Source organism: Lagenorhynchus albirostris, chromosome 6 (assembly GCF_949774975.1).
Source record: "Lagenorhynchus albirostris chromosome 6, mLagAlb1.1, whole genome shotgun sequence".
Lineage (NCBI taxonomy): Eukaryota > Metazoa > Chordata > Mammalia > Artiodactyla > Delphinidae > Lagenorhynchus > Lagenorhynchus albirostris.
The window spans coordinates 62445711-62465807 of record NC_083100.1 but is presented as its reverse complement, the minus strand read 5'-3'; the positions used below and the strand labels follow the sequence as shown (position 1 = coordinate 62465807).

Below are 20097 nucleotides of genomic sequence, written 5' to 3'. Positions count from 1 at the left end.
TATAGGTGACTTTCACATCTTAATTTTCTGTATTTCTTTTCAAATATCTCATTTCTTTACAAATATGAATTTAAAATAATTCTATAATCAGATAAAATACAGTAAATATGTATACATTCATTTAATGTTTGAATAGTTAATATAGTCATATGCTACACAGATTTACAATGTTTTAAAAACACACAGTGTAAAGCGTCCTTCCTACCACATCCACCATCTGCCTATTCCTAATTCCACCCACCAGACTCAATTACTGTGAAACTACTTTCTTGTCCAGACTTTCTTTTTGTGCATATACAAAAAATTATACAGATGTATATTCTAATTAAAAAATGTTTAATAGGTTAGTTTTTTAACAAAGAATAAAAATCTGTTCATATCAGCATATTTTTTAAATTAGAGCATCATTTCAGAAGTCCAATATAAATCAGAGGGGTTCTACAACTCTACAACCTGACCTGCATTAGCCATCATAAAAATAGGTGTCTTTGAACACAACAGCCTGGATACATTGATGTATCAGTGCTTTCTGTTACTATAAGTAGAAATCAATTCAAGGTAAAAGTTGTTAGGTATAATATTTAATATTCCACTATATTTATAACTCAGGGTCTACTATGTACCTACTACTCTTAAGTACTTTTTATTTTATGGGATATTACTTTTCAAAGCTGTAATCTGGTTACGAGATATATTAGTTGACATGAAAAGGTAATGAAAATATCAAACTCTTAAAAGTGATTGTTTTGAATTATTTCTTAAATACTTTATTTTACTGTTTTTTTCTAAGTTTATTGTAAATGTTCATACAGATTTTTTATAATAAGAAAAGCCCATGGGCTTCCCTGGTGGCGCAGTGGTTGAGAGTCTGCCTGCTGATGCAAGGGACACGGGTTCGTGCCCCGGTCCGGAAAGATCCCACATGCCGCAGAGTGGCTGGGCCCGTGAGCCATGGCCGCTGAGCCTGCGCGTCCGGAGCCTGTGCTCCGCAACGGGAGAGGCCACAACAGTGAGAGGTCCGCATACCGCAAAAAAAAAAAAAAGAAAGAAAAGCCCAGAGTTAACACAAAGTTAATCCTGATTTTTAAAAATTGAAAGCCTCAGTTCAAGGTCACCTGGCTAGTAAGTAGCAGTGTTAGCATACAAAACAAGGTCTGTCCTATTCCAAAGTGACTTGGAAAGATAAAAATATTATATCCATGAACAACGAATAAGATTTTATGCAAAAGGAATAATAATATTACAAGTAAAACTCTTAGAAATTAAAATTTTGATAGTTAAAATTAAAAATTCAATAGAAGATTTAGAAGACAAAGTTGAGAATAACTCTCAAAGTCAAACAAAAACCAAAAATGGCAGGAACAATTAATTGCCTACCCAAGAGTCTTTCTTCTCTTCTGCATTAGTAGCAGGACCCAGATTTTGTTCAGAGTGGCAATATGCTCATCTAGAAGACTATATTTCCAAGCTTTCTTTTCAGCTAGGTGTCACTAAATTACAACCAATGAGATTTAATGGAAATTGTTAAGTGGGAGTTCTGAAAAAGTTCCTTAAAAGGAAGACAGATAGTTAGGAAATCCTTTTTTGTCCTTCATCCTTTCTCCTTCTTGCTGCCTGGAATGTGGCCAGGAGCTCCAGCAGCTATTCAAGGCCATGAGGCAATCCTGAGGACAGAAGCCACCTATGTTCCAAGAATAGCAAAGCAAAAAAAGAGAAGCTGTCTCATTCCCCCTTGATTCTGGAGGTACCATATCAGCCTTGGCATGACCACCTCTGCACTTCAGATAAAGGTACTGTTGCAATTTATTTTGTAATTTTTTACATTCTTTATTTTGGGTTTTCTGTTATAAACTTTTGAGTCTTACCCTAACTAATAATATGAGAAAATATTTTTTTAATTAGAGCATCACTTCAGAAAGTCCAATATAAATCAGAGGGGTTCTAGAATGGTAGAAACAAAATAGAAAGGGACAAAATTATACAAGAAATAAAATAAGAAAACCTGATGCATTTATGGGTTGAGGCATCAACTGAGTGCTCAGCAAAATGAAAAAGACCTAAACGAGGTACGTCCCTGTTAAATCTTACAGTTGCAGAGATAAAGACCCTCAGAGCTTTCAGAGAAAAAGAGACAAGGGAAGTAAAAACAAAACACACCAGATCACATACATAGAATGAATACCATAAATGGCATAATACTTTTCCATAGCAATACTGAAAGCTAGAATATTATGAAAACATAAATACAAAACTCTGAATTCTGAACCCAGAATTCTACACCCAAACTATAAAGAAAGCATTACTTTATTTTTTTTTATAAATTTATTTAGTTAGTTATTTTTGGCTGCATTGGGTGTTTGTTGCTGCACACAGGCTTTCCTCTAGTAGCAGCGAGCAGGGGCTACTCTTTGTTGTGGTGCATGGGCTTCTCATTGCGGTGGCTTCTCTTGTTGCAGAGCACAGGCTCTAGGTGTGTGGGCTTCAGTATTTGTGGCACAAAGGCTCAGTAGTTGTGGCTCTTGGGTTCAGTAGTTGTGGCTTGCGGGCTCAGTAGTTGTGGCTCATGGGCTCTAGAGCGCAGGTTCAGTAGTTGCAGGACACAGGCTTAGTTGCTCCACGGCATGTGGGATCTTCCCAGACCAGGGCTCAAACCCGTGTCCCCTGCATCGGCAGGCGGATTCTTAACCACTGTGCCACCAGGGAAGCCCAAAGCAACTGTTACTTTAGATGATAACCTTTCCAGATAAGAATTCAAAATTTTTACCTCCTCTATACCCTTTCTTCAGAAGCTACTCAAAGATGTATTTCAGGGGACTTCCCTGGTCATGCAGGGGATAAGACTCCATGCTCTCAATGCAGGGGGCCCAGGTTTGATCCCTGGTCAGGAAACTAGATCCCACATGCATGCCACAACTAACAGTTTGCCTGCCACAACTAAGGAGCCCACCTGCCACAACAAAGGAGCCCACGTGCTGCAGCTAAGGAGCCCTGGAGCCGCAACTGAGGAGCCCACCTGCCTCAACTAAGACCTGGTGCAACCAAATAAATAAATATTAAAAAAAAAAGATGTATTTCAGAAAGATGAAGGAATAAATCAAGAAAGAGGAAGGCATAAGATTCAGGAAATAGGAGCTGAGACCCAGGAAAGTGGCACAGGGAAGCTCCAGAATGACAGCTGAGCAGCAGGCCTAGAGAGCAAACAGTCTAGAAGGAAGAGAAGGACGGAGGACTCTGTATGGGGGAGCTCCAAGAAAACCATAAATAATTTAACATTACTTAGGTGAACATTTGAAAACTAATATCATTAACCATTTGGCAGAACGTACTGAACATATGGAAAAAATTGAGGTATAGAGCTTTAAAGCAAATGCAAACAATGAGAATTATTTTAACCACAGAAAAACATTTATGGAAGCAAAAAATTATAATCATAGTATATTTCTTAGCTCTTCAGAGAACAATATTTATAAAATCATAATAATGATTAAACTAAAATTATGCCATGATGATTTGGGGGGAAGAGGTGGATGGGAAGGGGACAGTATTGGGAAAGAGCTAAATCCTCAACTACCAGGGCAGAGAGACAGAAAATGTTTAAAATTGATAAATCAAGATACATATCTTTAAAACTGAATATATTTTTTTAAATATATAGATTATTTATTTATTTTTAAATTTATTTCCTTATTTATTTATTTATTTTTGGCTGTGCTGGGTCTTCGTTGCTGTGCGCAGGCCTTCTCTAGTTGCAGTGAGCGGGGGCTATTCTTCATTGTGGTGCGTGGGCTTCTCATTGCAGTGGCTTCTCTTGTTTGGGAGCATGGGCTCTAGGTGCACGGCTTCAGTAGTTGTGGCACACGGACTCAGTAGGTGTGGCTCGTGGACTCTAGAGCACAGGCTCAGCCGTTGTGGCACACGGGCTTAGTTGCTCCGCGGCATGTGGGATCTTCCCAGACCAGGGCTCGAACCCATGTCCCCTGCATTGGCAGGCGGATTCTTAACCACTGCGCCACCAGGGAAGTCCCTAAAATACATAGATTATTTAGAATATAATTTTCCAAGAAGCAGAAGGAGTGAAGCAATGACTGCTACTCTTCTTTTAAGCATTTTGGTGATGTTTGATGTTTTAAATCTGTGTATATGTTACTTAAGAATAAAAAATAACTTTAAAGAAATGAATATAAAAAATTACAAAATAAATTGCAACTACCATAAAATAATTATTACCATTTATTCAGCATATATTAATAGTGCAGGAGATACCAAACACGTATCACCCCATTCATTGCTCATTACAACTCTCATATTTAGGATAACAAAATTCATTTTTAAAAAGTCTCATTCTCTTAATTCTTGTTCATGAATGAGAGCACATCCAAATGAAATAACAGCAAATATAGCTCCCCCCAAAGTACACTTAAAAACCCAACTTAATAGCAAACTTCTTTTCTATACCACTATTATTTATAAAAAACATATTAAAATTTGGCATTGGACTCTGTACATTTTTTGAAGAGATACATTTTTGAAGTATTTTCAACTTACAAAAAATAGTCTCCTGTTTTCATTGATCTCTTCTTTTTTCTTTCCTCTTTCTTTTTTCATTTCTATTTCATATAATGAATTCTGTCGCTTTATTTCCTCAGCATCCTTTTCTTCCTCTTTTCTCCTTCTCTCTTCTTCCTCTTCATGTTCCTTTATTCTGAAGAAAAAAACATAATTATAACTGAGAGCGATGCAGAAAAATAGAATATGTTTTAAAGAAATGAATTAGAGTCTTACCTGGGATGATTTGAAACTATAAAGGAGAACTTGTGGATTTCTTTTGGGACAAGAACAGATAGGTAAAGAGCAGTGATTAAAACCAAATCCAGGGACTTCCCTGGTGGTCCAATGGGTAAGATTCTGTGCTCCCAGTGCAGGAGGCCTGGGTTCTGGGAACTAGAGCCCACATGCGTGCCGCAGCTAAGAGGTCCGCATGCCGCAACTAAAGATCCCGCATGCCACAACTAAGACCTGGCACAGCCAAAATAAATAAATAAATAAATAAATAAATAATTTTTTTAAAAGAAAGGACATAGGAACCAATTGCAATGTATGAACCTTAGTTGGAATCTGATTCAAACAAATAAATTGTAGAAAAAATTTTTAAAAAATACAAAAACAAATCCAATCTTGGTTAACCCAGGATGGCCAATATCTTCCTTTCTTCAAAATTTGTTTCATTCCTCACCAAAATTAAGTCCTACAGTAGATTCAAATGTTCCTTTCCTTTAGAAAGAACCAGTTAACTGAATGACAGACACTATGCTGAAATGGTGACATTATTTTACAGAAAAGTCCCTAATCCCTATTGCTTTTCAATTTCAGCACTAGAAGATGCTATCTAAGCTATGGATCTGGCCTCTCAGGAGTTGGGGTTTGATGGAAGAAGGGCAACAACTTCCTTACCCAGCTGGCCACTTTGGTTGTTATCCTTTCTCTAGCCAACATTGACTAACTACTGATGCCTTCTGAGTGGTTAGCCATTAAATGCTGGTTGTCTCACAGGGCTTATGCGTGAGTTCTTCAGAGATCCCTGAGCAGTGTCCTCACTGCAGAGCTCTGATCTGCATTTAGCTCCAGCTCTACCTCTACAACCCACACCCCCCCACCCCACCACCATCACAACCAGGAGCATCCACCATCAGTAGCTTATTGCAGACTCTCCGCGACCACATCTGGCAGTCAATCCTCAGCATGCTGGCAAAACAGCTCAAGCCCACCCCCCGCCCCGGTATCTTTGTCTATGTGCCCACGCATCCCGGTCAGCCAATCAACACGTGTGCAGGCTGCTCCACTGGTGCTCTCTATCAGTTGTCTCCAGTTCTTTTTCTTCCTGGGTACAGAGTGGGTAAACAACCCACTTAAATAGACAAAAAGACTGAGGAGTAAGCCTTTCTTTCATATGCACCCAATCATAACATTTTTTTCTTGGTTTCAGGGAGGGGGAAAATTCCCTTCCCTGTGCCACAGAGGACTTCACAGTTAAGTGAGCCAGTAAGTTCACTTTGGTATTATTAAGCCAATTCAGAACAGGTGAGTAAGCAGCCACTTAGAGTCACAGTCACTCTCTTTAGGAGGAGCTAAGAAAAAAGTCACTGTTGGCCACAGCTAAATCAACTTTATGATTTCCCTAAAAATACTAGGTTTTCAAATTTTTATTTATTTGTTTAGTTTGTTAGAACTATTTAATAGTATACCAATCTCTTAGAAGCAAATTCATGTCAATCATCAAGATTTAAAGGACATTATAAAAAGAGATGTATCTAATTTTGAGGAAGTTTTTGAAGTTTTAAAATTGCTACTTTAAGAGAAAACAAGATATAAAACATTTGCAATTTTAACATTCCTTAGCAAATCTGGAAATCACTAACATTATACCTATACACGTATTGGACAATTCATTGTTTCAGCCAAAAAAAATTTACCTATTCTGAGAGTGAATAAGAAAAAATGTCTCTAGTGTCAGTGAAGAGATAATATTGACAAGGATTTATATAACTATTAAAGACTGTCAATAAAGACTTTTACCTTAGTTTGGGTAGACTACTCAACTATCTGCCATAGGTTTAGCTTAATGCAAAGTCAACATTTTGAAGGAAATCCGAGATCCTCTAGTTCAGGGAAGAAATACATAACATTTATATCTTTTTTTTTTTCTGGCGGTACACGGGCCTCTCACTATTGTGGCCTCTCCCATTGCGGAGCACAGGCTCCGGACGCGCAGGCTCAGCGGCCATGGCTCATGGGTCCAGCCTCTCCGCGGCATGTCGGATCCTCCCGGACCGGGGCACAAAGCCGCGTCCCCTGCATTGGCAGGCGGACTCCCAACCACTGCGCCACCAGGGAAGCCCAACATTTATATCTTTACTTCCAACACCCATGACCATAGCAGACACCAATAATCAATGCAAAACAAAAATCAATGCAAAAATCTTGGTCCTGCTCAGCCCAATGAACTGGCAGCCTCTGCCAAACCACCCGAGCAGAATTTGTCATGAAACCTCTTTGCTACCCCTGATTTACATTCTGAAGCTCCCAAATCTGTGTTGATCTAGCCCAGATCTGACTTGACTTTATACAGATGTTACATAGAACTCCTATAAAAGTGGAAGGGACTCCTACCCAAAATGTGGCTCAGATGACCCTCCACACACCAAGAGAATTTGAGAGAAAGTATTATCACATAAGGGACACCCAACAGAGCTGTGTAGGCATAAGTAGGTCTGGATTGACTTGGGCAAAGCAGAGGAAGTGAGTTTGGGTATTTATTGTGACTGAGGGGTGAAACTGGGGAAAAGCTCCTGTGTACAGGAGATTTAAATTTCCTACTGGCAACCAAGGAAGAGGCAAGCCCAGGGGCCTTCTTATAAGGCCAAAGGGGAAGGGAGGGTGCGGCCTAACAAGAAGTCAGCAGCCCAACATCAAAAACGAGGTCTCTGGGGCCTCCCTGGTGGCGCAGTGGTTGAGAGTCTGCCTGCCGGTGTAGGGGACATGGGTTTGTGCCCTGGTCCGGAAAGATCCCACATGCCACAGAGCGGCTGGGCCCGTGAGCCATGGCCGCTGAGCCTGCGCGTCCAGAGCCTGTACTCCGCAATGGGAGAGGCCACAACAGTGAGAGGCCCCCCCCCAAAAAAATGAGGTCTCTGGGGCTTCCCTGGTGGCAAAGTGGTTGCGAATCTGCCTGCCAATGCAGGGGACAGGAGTTCGAGCCCTGGTCTGAGAAGATCCCACATGCCACGGAGCAACTAAGCCCGTGCGCCACAACTACTGAGCCTGCGCTCTAGAGCCTGTGAGCCACAACTACTGAGCCTGCAACCTAGAGCCCGTGCTCCGCAGCAAGAGAAGCCACTGCAATGAGAAGCCCGCGCACCGCAACAAAGAGTAGCCCCTGCTCACCGCAACTAAAGCCCGTGAGCAGCAACGAAGACCCAACGCAGCCAAAAATATAAATAAATAAATAATTTTATTTTAAAAAAAAATGAGGTCTCTATTACAATAGACATGCTTGATTCTTGAAGAGACAACCCAAAAGGCATCACCACCTGACTATTTTATTATATAGGTACATTCACTATGTCTAAAAGCAAATTTATCCTCCTCCTCTTCTAAACTGATCCTTTTGGTCTCTTGTCCTTATCGTGGTGAACAGTACCAACTTCTTTTCTGTTGCCTATTCTAGAGACTTAAGAATCACACTTAACTCTTCTGTAATCTTGAGACCTCTCATTCATTTATTTAACAACTATTTATTGAATTTCTACTACAACCATGAAACAGACAAACGTGATTCCTGACCTCAAGAAGCTTACATTCCAGTGGGAAGACAGGCAAAAACAAGCAAACAAAAGCAAGTAAATAGAAAAATAATGTAATTACAAATCCAGGTAATTCTTGTAAAGAAAATAACAGAACAAGGGACTTCCCTGATGATCCAGTGGTAAAGAATCATCCGCCTTCCAATACAGGGCATGCGGGTTCGATCCCTGGTAGGTGAACTAAGGTCCCACATGCCACGGGGCAACGAAGCCCACGCGCCACAACTACTGAGCTCACGCGCCTCAACAAGAGAGCCTGCATGGCGCAAACTACAAAGCCCACCTGCTCTGGAACCCGTGCACCACAGCTAGAGAGAAAACCTGCACGTCTCAACTAGGGAGAAACCCCCGTGCTGCAACGAAGAGCCCATGCGCCACAACAAAACATCCCGTGAGCCACAACTAAGACCTGATGCAGCCAAAAAAATAAAGAAAATAAATAAATTTTAAATATATATATATATAAAAGAAAATAACAGGACAAGAAAAAGAATAACAATTGAGTTATTTATTTTACATAACAGAGAAAGCTGTTTGGACAGAGCTGTTCCCTAAGACAAAGAAGACCTCTTTGAGCTGATGAGAAGCCCACAGATGAAGAACGGGAAGGTAAAATTCCCAACAGAAGAAAAAGCATGTGAAAAGGCCATGTGGCAAGCAATGATCTGACAGGAGCCTGAGGCCTGGAAGATCAGGGTAATGGAGGTATAATGAGAAAGAGTGGTGGGAAAGGAGTTTGGGAAGTAGATGAGGCCCTTTGACACAAGGCCTTGCCAGAGATAGTCGAGTTTCCATTTTATCTTAAATGAACGGAAAGTCACTGAAATGTTTTAGGTAGGAGAATAATAAAATCAATTTTCATTTTAATAAAATCTCTCTGGATGATGAAAGGAGAAGGGATTAGGAAGAGAGAATAGGAGGCCAGTTAAGAGGTTGAGGCAATAATCCATGGGATATGAGGGTGGCTTGGACTGAGATGACAGCAATAAATTCAAGATTTGTTTTGGAGAAAAAAATCAACATGAATTGCTGATAAATTTGACTTGGGAAATAAACGAAAATAAAGATGGATTCCTAGGTTTCTGGTTTGAACAACTGACTGGTAAGGATGCCACTAGGAAGTCCACTGTGGGTGTGGAGAATCAATAATTCTGTGTTAGACATTTTAAATCTGAGGTACGTAAGAGATGTCCAAATGGAGATGTCTTAAAGGTGGTGAGATATGTGAAACTGGGACTTAAGGGAGAGTCTGGACTAGAGTGACAAATTTGGAAGTTACAAGATTTAGGATGGCTTTTAATCAGTAGGAATAAATAAGATCACTTAAGCCCTCTTCCCTTATCCAGGAGAAAGTGATGCAAGCTGTCCTATGATGATTTTTCCTTTTCTTGGGAAGCTGATGAGAGTAACAGTAACTGAGTTGTTCTTAAGCAAGGTCTATGGGCCTCTTCCTAGAGAAAGGCTTACCTATCAATAGAAGGAAATAGAATTATTCTTTGTCTATACTCTTAAGTGTCTTTTCAATAATTATGTTTAAGGCTATTGGTCAAAATCCCTCTTTGGGGGGATTTTGGTGTCACTAGAGTCCCTTATTTGCCCTATCCTCATCATGCCCACTGTGAGTCACAGGCAGACTCTTATACTGCTCCAGGCCTACAGCCTAGAGATTGTTTAAGAAGCGTGTGAAAAATCTCACTTTCAGGTACAGGGCCTGCAGCTGTACAGGGTGTTTTAGTCATCTATTGCTGAATAACTAATTACCCCTAAATTTAGTGGCTTAAAACAATAAACATTTATTATCTCATACCATTTCTGAGATTCAGGAAGCTGAGAGTGGCCTAGCTGGGTTGTCCTCAAGAGATTGCAGTCACGATGTTGGAGCTGTAATCAACTGAAGGCTTGACAGAGTCTGGAGAACCAATTTTCACATATCCATTGGCAGGAGGCCTCAGCTCCTTGACACATGGACCTCTCCACAGAGCTTCTTGAGTATCTTATAACATGGCACTTAGCTTCTCCAGAATGAGCAATCCAAGAGAGATGCCAAGGAGAAAGCCACAATGCCTTTTATATCCTAATCTCAGGATGTCACACACCATTACTTCTACCTCATTTTATTCTTTGGAAATGAGTTACTATGTATGGCCCACACTCAAGAGGGAAAGGAATTAGGCTCTGTCCTCTGAAGGGAGGAATATCAAATCTGTGTGGATATATTTTAAATCACCACCAGATGACACCTGGGTAGCACTTGGTAATACAATTAGTAGAGCATGCAAAAGAGTCTTGCCTCTTGGAACCTGCAATTCCCATTTCTTAGGGATTAAAAGAATTAAAATCTGGTCTCTACTCAAAGAGGAGAGTCATCCCAAATTTTGGGAGCCCTTAAGACACATGGCCTACAAGGCACATCATGATCTGGCCCTTGCCTGTCTCTCCGATCTCATCTTTAACATTGCCCTCTTAGTCCTCTATATTACAGCCATCTTGTAGTTATTCAAATCCACCATATTCTGTCTCACCTGTGGGCCTTCACCCATGTTATTTCCTCTGCTTAAAATACTTTTACATCCCTTACTCTTTGCATGGCTTATTCCTACTCATTCTTCAGAATTAAGTACAGGAGCTGATCTCTTCTGAAAAGCCTTCTCTAGACTGAATCAGTTGTCCATTTTATATTCTTCCATACACTCTGTATATATATTTCCCAAAATATTTACTATCATAGTCTAATTATTTGTTCCATATCTATACCCTCCTCCCCAGATTGTAAACTTCTTAAGGAAAAAGGACTATTGTACTCATCTTTGTATTCTCAGTGACTAGAATAGTGGATGGCAAACATTGTTCAATAAATGTAACAATGAATGATGATTGAATGAATAAATAAATAGCCTCTCTTGAAATTTTGCTCTGGAATAAACTCTTATTATTCAAGAAAAGGGGAAAAAAATCCTCTTCTTCTCCTCCATTTTCTACCATATAGTCCTCTGTTTCCACTCAGGTTAATACCAGTGCTATGATTCCAATTTTACTTTTGTCTTAAAGAGGCTTTTTATTGGCTCATCACCATTCCTAACAATATTTTAAAGTAACATGCATTCTGAGTTGTATATAACTGACACATGTATCAACATTCAACAGAATACAACATGGTGATAATTTTGTAATTGAATTTCTTGTTTGTTTGGTTTGTTTTTTTACTTTTTGGTCACAGCACGTGGCATTCAGGATCTTAGTTCCCCGACCAGGGGTCAAACCCGTGCCCCCTACAGTGGAAGCTCAGAGTCTTAACTGTTGGACCATCAGGGAAGTCCCGTAATGTTTCTTTTTTCTGTTTTTTTTTTTTAGATTTTAATGGCAGCTTTATGGAGATATAATTTTCACACCATAAAATGCACCCCTTAAAGTGTACAATTCAGTTGTTTTTAGAACATTTATAGATATTTTCAACCATCACCACTATCTAAATTTGAGAATCTTTTCATCATCCCAAAAAGAGACCCTGTATTACTCACCATTGTGCCCTCTTCCAGCTGCTAACAACCACTACTCTACTTTCTATGAATGTTTCTTAATAAATTTAAGATGTAGGACTTCTGGAACCAAACTGGCAAACCAAGCTCACATGTCACATATCATTCCCCTCCTAATTCCCCACAGTGCAACCAATGGTATGGGGAAAATTCTATACAACTACTAGAAACTAAAGCAAGGTCTTACCCACATACCTGAATTTTCAAGAAATTTTAGGGAAAAATAGGGCAGTTGAGAATGCAATGAGAATAAGTAACACTTGGCCACCATTTGCAAAGACAGAGCCCACTGTGAAGAGTAAGTAAAGGAATTTATGCTGACCTCAGAGCCTAATGGAAAATCTCCTAGACTACACTGAAGATAATCCAAAGAAAGAACTAAAACGAATCCTAAACCTGCCTGAACCTCCACCCTATTGCCAAAGACCACATGAAAGGGGATCCTGGGGCCCAAACACAGCCAACATACAAAGGCTGTAAGTGGGAGGATGTCCTGTAGGTTTTAGCACTGGTCAGGTAGCTTGCTGACTATCAGGCTGCTACCTGTAATTACACCTGAGCTGCAACAGCCAATATAAGAAGAGAGATTTCTCAAGGGTGAATCACTGGTCAAATATTTGCCTCCCTCTGCCAACAGCTCTATCCCTAACTTGCACTAACCCTTGGGTCGCTACACCACCAAAGAAAAAACTTACAATAAATCCAACATTTCCCTTCTCTTTTTACTAAGGGTTAAAAGAAATGAAGAATACATAATTTGGCAACACATGTATCCTGAGAATTCATGTCTATCTCACTTAGACATTTGTTATTTTGACAAATAAATATATATACCAAAACCTTTTTTTCATAGTAATGAAAAAAGACAGATTTGAGCACATAAAAATAAATATTTTCTAAATACTGAAAAACATTCAGAAAAGGTAACACAAATATGCGATATGTCATATGTAAAAAACACTTATTAATCACGTTTTAATTAATCAATGATAAACATACATTTCAGTATGAAACAACTTACACAGAAGAACAAAGGAGTAACCAATTCATGATAACAAAACCCAAAACAAATGAACATTTACACATAAGAAAATGCACTGCCTTACTAGAAACTAAGAGAAATGTAAATTAAAAGATAGCAGTTTTTGCACATTAAATCACAAAAAAAATACTATCCAGAATTGGTTATAATATAAAGAAAAGTGTATCAGACATCATTAATGAACGCATACTTAAAACCTTCTCAAAGGGCAATTTGGCAGTATCTCTCCAAATGTAAATCCAAATCCATTTCAAGAAATCTATCCTACATAAATACATCTTTGCACAAAAGACATATGCTCAAGGATGTTCACTGCAGCATTGTTAGAAATGGGGCGGGGGAGTGGAATCCAAATTTCCCTCAGTAATAATGTAGTTAAATAAATCATGGTACATGTTTAGTATACAATATGATTATTTTAAAAGATGTGACAGATCCATATTTTCTGGCATAAAAAATGTTCAAGGGGGCTTCCCTGGTGACGCAGTGGTTGAGAGTCCGCCTACCGATGCAGGGGACGCGGGTTCATGCCCCGGTCCGGGAAGATCCCACACGCCGCGGAGCGGCTGGGCCCGTGAGCCATGGCCGCTGAGCCTGCGCATCCGGAGCCTGTACTCCGCAACGGGAGCGGCCACAACAGTGAGAGTCCCGCGTACCGCAAAAAAGAGAAAAAAAAAAAAAAAAAAGTTCAAGGTATACTGTTGAATGAAAAAATAAAGTCACAGAACAATATATAACATCCACGTTAAAAAATCTATACACACTTAAATATGTCCTGAATATAAGAAGTATCAGTAACTGCAATAAAACATCCTGAAGTGATAGCTATAAAACTTTTAAGGACTTCCCTGGTGGCGCAGTGGTTAAGAATCCGCCTGCCAATGCAGGGGACATGGGTTCGAGCCCTAGTGTGGGAAGATCCCACATGCCGCGGACCAACTAAGCCCGTGCGCCACAACTACTGAGCCTGCACTCTAGAGCCCGCAAGCCACAGCTACTGAAGTCCGCGCGCCTAGGGCCCGTGCTCTGCAACAAGAGAAGCCATTGCAATGAGAAGCCCGCGCACCGCAGCGAAGAGTAGCCCCCACATGCCATAACTAGAGAAAGCCCATGTGCTACAAAGACCCAACGTGGCCAAAAAAACCAGAAAAACTTTTAATAATAGCTATTTTTGAAGAGTTAAATGGGACTTAAAGAGACAAACATTGAATAGAGTGGAAATAAGAGCTTCTAAATTTTACTCCAAATTTTGCTGTATTGCTTGAATTTTAAACAATAAGCATATATTCATTTATTATTTGTAACATTTTTTAAAAATTCTGAAGAGGAGACGAACGTACACTCAAATGTTAACAGTGCCTAATCTGGATCGCAGCGCTTCTGGTGATTTTTCATTTATATTTTATTTTGTTTAATTGTATTTTTAATTCTATAATGATCATGAATTGATGATGTAATGTTTAATTATGAAAATATTTTTTTCTTTAAAAATGGTAAAACTGTCCACCAGAGTATAATTTAATTTTTGGATACATTTATATAATGTATATACATTTAAACTACAGTATGAAGAAACTGGTCTCACAGTGGAGAAACATGGTAGCTGATGGACAAGGAAGAGACTTTTCAGTAAATCCCCTCTGTGCCTTTTCCTATTTGCATGTGTCAGTTACTCAGAAAAGTAAAATAACACACAAATACACCCCCCCATATATACACTACTAGCTACTTTAAAAAAAAGATCAGGTTTGATTTCTATTTACCAACATGGCAAGAATTCATTACATACTGGTAAGTGAAAAAAATATTTGAAAAAATAATACTGTGGATCCAATTTTATTTTATAAAATGTGAGTACACATGCTCAGAAAAAAAGTCTGTATCAGTGGATCAATGACTGCCACAGGCTGAGGGCAGGGGATAGAATTTCATGCAAAGGGGTACAAGAGAACTTTCTGGGGCGATCAAGTGTTCTGTATCTTGATTTGGGGGTGGTTATACACCAATATGCTTTTTATTTTTATTTTTTAATATCTTTATTGGAGTATAATTGCTTTACAATATTGTGTTAGTTTCTGTTGCAACAAAGTGAATCAGCTGTAGCCATATGCTTTTTAAAAGGTGAAGTTTCTTAAATGTAAATTATACCTCAATGAATGTGACCCTCTCCACCACTGACACCAAAAAGAAGTCTGTATGGCTACATACCAAAACAATAACAAATTATTGTGTTGGATTAGGTTATTGTTCAAAATGACTCTCTCACTCCCACTTCCATGGGAGTCCACTCCTCTGTCCCACTGATGTCAGCATGGTTACGTGACTTGCTTTAGACTCACGGTGGGCCAACTGTATTTCCTTGCCCTTTGACTTTGAGTTTTGCCATGTGCTTGCAAGCTTGGGCTCAATCTCTTGCATCTGTCAATATCATGAGAAAAGTTTTCCCCAGGTGCTTGCTGTCCCTTCATTCTGGACCTCAGAATGAGGCCCCCATGGAGCAGGATCAGAGCCTTTCTCACAGTAACAAGGAAACACAGCCAGTCCTACAGTTTGAAGACAAGCTACCCAGCCAGGCCCAAACAACCCACAGATACATGAGAAATAAATGTTTACTGCTGAATGCCACTAGATTGTGTGGTTGTTTGTTATGCAACATTATTTTAACAATGGTAACCAATATATTATCTCTGGGTAAGGTGGTAATAGTGATTTTAACCTCTTTCTTTTTATTTTTTCTACTTACTAGGTATATTAGCATATATTACTTTTATAATCAGAAAAAAAAAAGCTATATCCATTATGAGAAAAAGAGGAAAGTACAAAAAAGGTAATTTATGTATACATACTGTTTTAAATGATCTTTGCTAAGAGCCACTCTATCTCTGCGTTGTTTTTCTGCTTTTTCTTGTTCTTCTTTAAAAGCTTTTTCAGCGTTGAGTTTCACTTGTTCCTCCCATTTTTTATCTGATTTTATTTTACTCTTTTGGAAGTCAATCTGTGCATCACGTTCTTTCAAAACTCTACTAAGAAGAAGTCCTGACTACAAAAAAAATTGCAATATTTTAAGAAAATAAAGTCTAATTATATATAGATATGTTAAATATATATATATAAATACAAGAAAACCCAAGTAGTACATGAAATTTTTTCACTCTTTCTGTCTGGTAAAATTGATATTGCTTTGCATATTCAATGGCCTTTTTCCTTTCTCCTTGTTGGTGTATTGCTTCTTCCATATCAAGAATTTGTCTTTCTGCCTCTATTTCTTTATCACGTTTCTTTTTGGCTTCAAGTTTCTGTTCTTTCATCCCCTACAAAATGACAAAAGCAGTAGTCTGTTTTCTTTTTTCAACTTAACTTTACAAAATTAAACATATAATATGATAATTTGAGCTTTCCTTATGAGTCTTTATTGTATTTGCATATATCACTAACAAATATGAGGTTACACTTATGAGCTAATCCTTAATTGAATTTTTTAGGTAGTTAACACATTTACATGGTTCAAAATTCATAATATTAAAAAAGTATATGGGGACTTCCCTGGCGGTCCAGTGGTTAAGACTCCATGCTTCCAATGCAGGAGGCACGGGTTCGATCCCTGGTCAGGGAACTAGGATCCCACATGCCGCATGGTGTAGCCAAAAAACCCAAAATATATATATACACACACACACACACACACATTTTATATATATATATATATATATATATATATATAACAAAAGTATGTAGTGGAACTCTCCCTCCAATCCTAACTTCCATCTGCAGTCTCTAAGATAACCACTATTAGTTTCTTGCATTTACTTCCATAGTTCCTTTCTATATTTAAGTAACAAATATATATATATATATATATATTACTACTTGTGTTCCTTTAAAAAATCAACAGTGGCATATTTTACATGTTCTTCTACACGCCTGAGGAGGTAGCCAATGTCCCATGTCAGAAGAAGTCTTTTTCTCCTTTATGGGTCACACTTCCTACGTCTTAAGAAAATCTTACTTACCCTGAATTCTTGAAGATATCCTATGATTTATTTTAAAAGTTTTACTGTTTCACTTTTCACATTTAGGTCTAAAATCCAGCTGAAATTCATTTTTGTATATTCTGTACCATAGGGATAAAATTTCATCTTGTCCATATGCCGATTATCTCAGTATCTGTTATTGAATTTCCATCTTTTCCCTTCTGATTTGCAATGACATTTCTAGCATATGTCAAATTCCCATATATAACACAGGACTGCTTCTAGGCTCTCTCTGATGATGTATCATTTTGCCAATCTCTGTGCCTATAGTACAGTTTTTATTATTATATTTCCACTACGTTTACTACATTTCTTTTCCTTCTTTAACACCCATGGAGGTGTAAAGTATTAGGTATACTGTGGTACTTCTGGAAGAAAAAAAAAAACAGGGGGTATATTCCACTCCCCATCTATTTATAGACCACGGGCTTTTCTAAAATCAAGTTTTTTAGAGTATAAATTGCATATGCTTTCAGTGTACAGTTTTACAAATGCATAAAGTCACTTATAGAACAGTTCCATCCTCCCAAAAAACTCCCTCATGCCCTGTTAGAGTCAACTACCTGCACCCCTGGCAACTACTGATCTGTTTTCTTTCCCTATAGGTTTTGCCTTTTTCAGAATGTCATATATTATATTGTATATATTACTTATATATCAGTCATGATATAACTCTTCCCTCTTCTAGAAGAAAAAGAATTAATAAATTATGAACACTGTTCCTAAAGCAAGGTAACACAAGCTTTCTGTGTCCCCTCCCAAAGACAAATAATGTACATTGCAACAAAGTAAGGAAATATGCAATGTTGAAAAAAATAAAAGGTGAGAACTCTTTGAACAGATATTATGCTTCCACATAATTTTAAAAATTCTACTAGAAAATAGGAGAAACTCCTGCCTTATAGTTCCTCAAATGATATAGGAAAGTGTAGTGGGAGATGAGAACACCTTTTCTCAGCATTTTCCTCCAGGTGAGACAGTAAAAGGAGTTAGAGGACACCTCCCCACTTTGAAGTAGTTTCCCACTCATGTACATGGAACTAAACTGCAGGTTATTGTACCTCTTAGGTAGAGAATCTTACAGAAGCACAAAGAAGGGCACAGCAAAGACATATGTAGTTCTAGAAAAAGATAGGAAGAGAGACAAATCAAAGGCAGCTGAAAAGAAGCTGCCTTGATTCCTCAAGAAGCTCCTTGGTTCCTCAGTTTCAAATCCTGTGTTTTTGTGCAATCCTCCATCACAACAATAACCAGCATTACCCTGATACCCAAACCAGACAAAGACATTTCAAGAAAACTACAGACCAATATCCCCCATGAACAAGGATGCAAAAATTAACATTTTAACAAACTGAATCCATCAAAAAGATAATACGTCATGACCAGCAGACATTTATCCCAGGAATGCAAGCTTGGTTCAATATTTGAAAATAATGAATGAAATACACCATATAACAAAGTGAAAAATTAAAACTTCATGATTACCTCAATAGATATAAGCAAAAGAAAAGCACTTTAAAAATCTAACATCCATTCCTGTACAATAAGTCAAAAAGAAAAAGAAAAAAAAGAAAGAACTAAAAGGCACCCAGATTGGAAAGAAGGAAGTAAAATTTGTAAAACTGTCTTTAACTTTTTTTTTGGCTGTGCTCTGCAGCATGAGAGATCTTAGTTCCCTGACCAGGGATGGAACCCGTGCCCCCTGCAGTGGAAGCACGGAGTCTCAACCACTGAACCGCCAGAGAAGTCCCTGTCTTTACTTTCTGACATCATGATTGTCTATGTAGAAAATCTGATGGAATCTATAAAAAAGCTACTAGAACTAATAAGTGAGGTTAACAGTGTTGCAAGATACAAGATCAACGTAGAAAAACTTAACTGTATTTCTATAGCTAACAATGAATAACAAATTGAAATGTTAAAAAATCATTTATAATACATAAAAATAGTAATTACTTAGGGATAAATATGAATAAGACCTATACCCTAAAAACTATAAAATATTGCTGACATAAATAAGACCTATACAAATGGAAGAAAAACACTGTGTTCATGGGTCAGAAGACTCCATACTGTCAAAATGTAAATTCTCTCCAAACTGATCTAGAAATTCAACACAATCCCAAACAAAATCCCAGCTGGCTTTTTCGTAGAAATTGACAAGCTGATTCCAAAATTCATGTAGAAGCGCAAAGGACCCAGAATAGCCAGAACAACTTTGAAAAAGAACAAAGTTGGAGGACTAATACTATCTGATTTCAAGACTTATTATTAAAGCTACAATTCTCAGATCAGTGTGTTATTGAAATAAAGATAGATGAATAGATCAATGGAACAGCAGAGTCCAGAAATTCCCCCTGCACATATATGGACAACCAGATTTTCAACAAATGTGCAAAGGCAATTCAGTGGGGGAAAGAACAGTCTTTTCAACAAACTGTGCTGAAACAATTGGATATTCATATGCAAAAAAATAAACATCAATCCATACCTCACTTCTAAATATAGACGATATATATATTTTATATATATATATATGTATATATATATATATATATATATATAAAAGACCTAAAACTTTAAACTTAAACACAGAAGAAAATCTTTGTGATCTTGAGTTAGGCAAAAATTTCTTAGGTAAGTCACTAAAAGGATGATCCATACAAGAAAAATCGATAAACTGGACTTCATTAAAATTAAAAACTCTGCTCTTAGAAAGACACTGTAATGGAATATAAAGCCAAGCCATGAACTGGGAGAAAATATTTTCAAATCAAATATCTAATAAAGGACTTGTATTCAGAATATATTTTAAAATTCTCTAAACTCAATAAGAAGACAAACCCAGCAAAAGATCTGAACAGACATTTCACCAAAGAAGATATACAGATAGAAAATGAGTTCATGAAAAGATGTTCAACATCACTGTAATTAGAGAAATTAAAATTATAATGAGATACTTCACACCTATTAGAAAGTCTATAGTTAAAAAGACTGAACATAGCAATTCAGCAAATATGTGGAGGAAACACATATTAGAACTATGTGTTCTAATATGAATTAGAACTATCATACACCGCTGGAGGGAATGTAAAATTACGACTACTTTGGGAAAGAGCTTGGAAGTT

General features: G+C 38.0%; 1 protein-coding gene across 1 annotated transcript in view; it reads right to left on the bottom strand.

Annotated features, from left to right (window-relative positions):
* Positions 1-20097, bottom strand: part of CFAP210 (cilia and flagella associated protein 210) — a 36812-nt gene that overhangs the window by 10859 nt on the left and 5856 nt on the right. Inside the window, exons 3-5 of the mRNA XM_060151451.1 lie at positions 16076-16249; positions 15785-15978; positions 4546-4702 (exon numbers count right to left, since the gene is read on the bottom strand). Of these exons, the coding sequence (XP_060007434.1) occupies positions 4546-4702; positions 15785-15978; positions 16076-16249 (525 nt within the window). The remainder of the gene's footprint in view (positions 1-4545; positions 4703-15784; positions 15979-16075; positions 16250-20097) is intronic.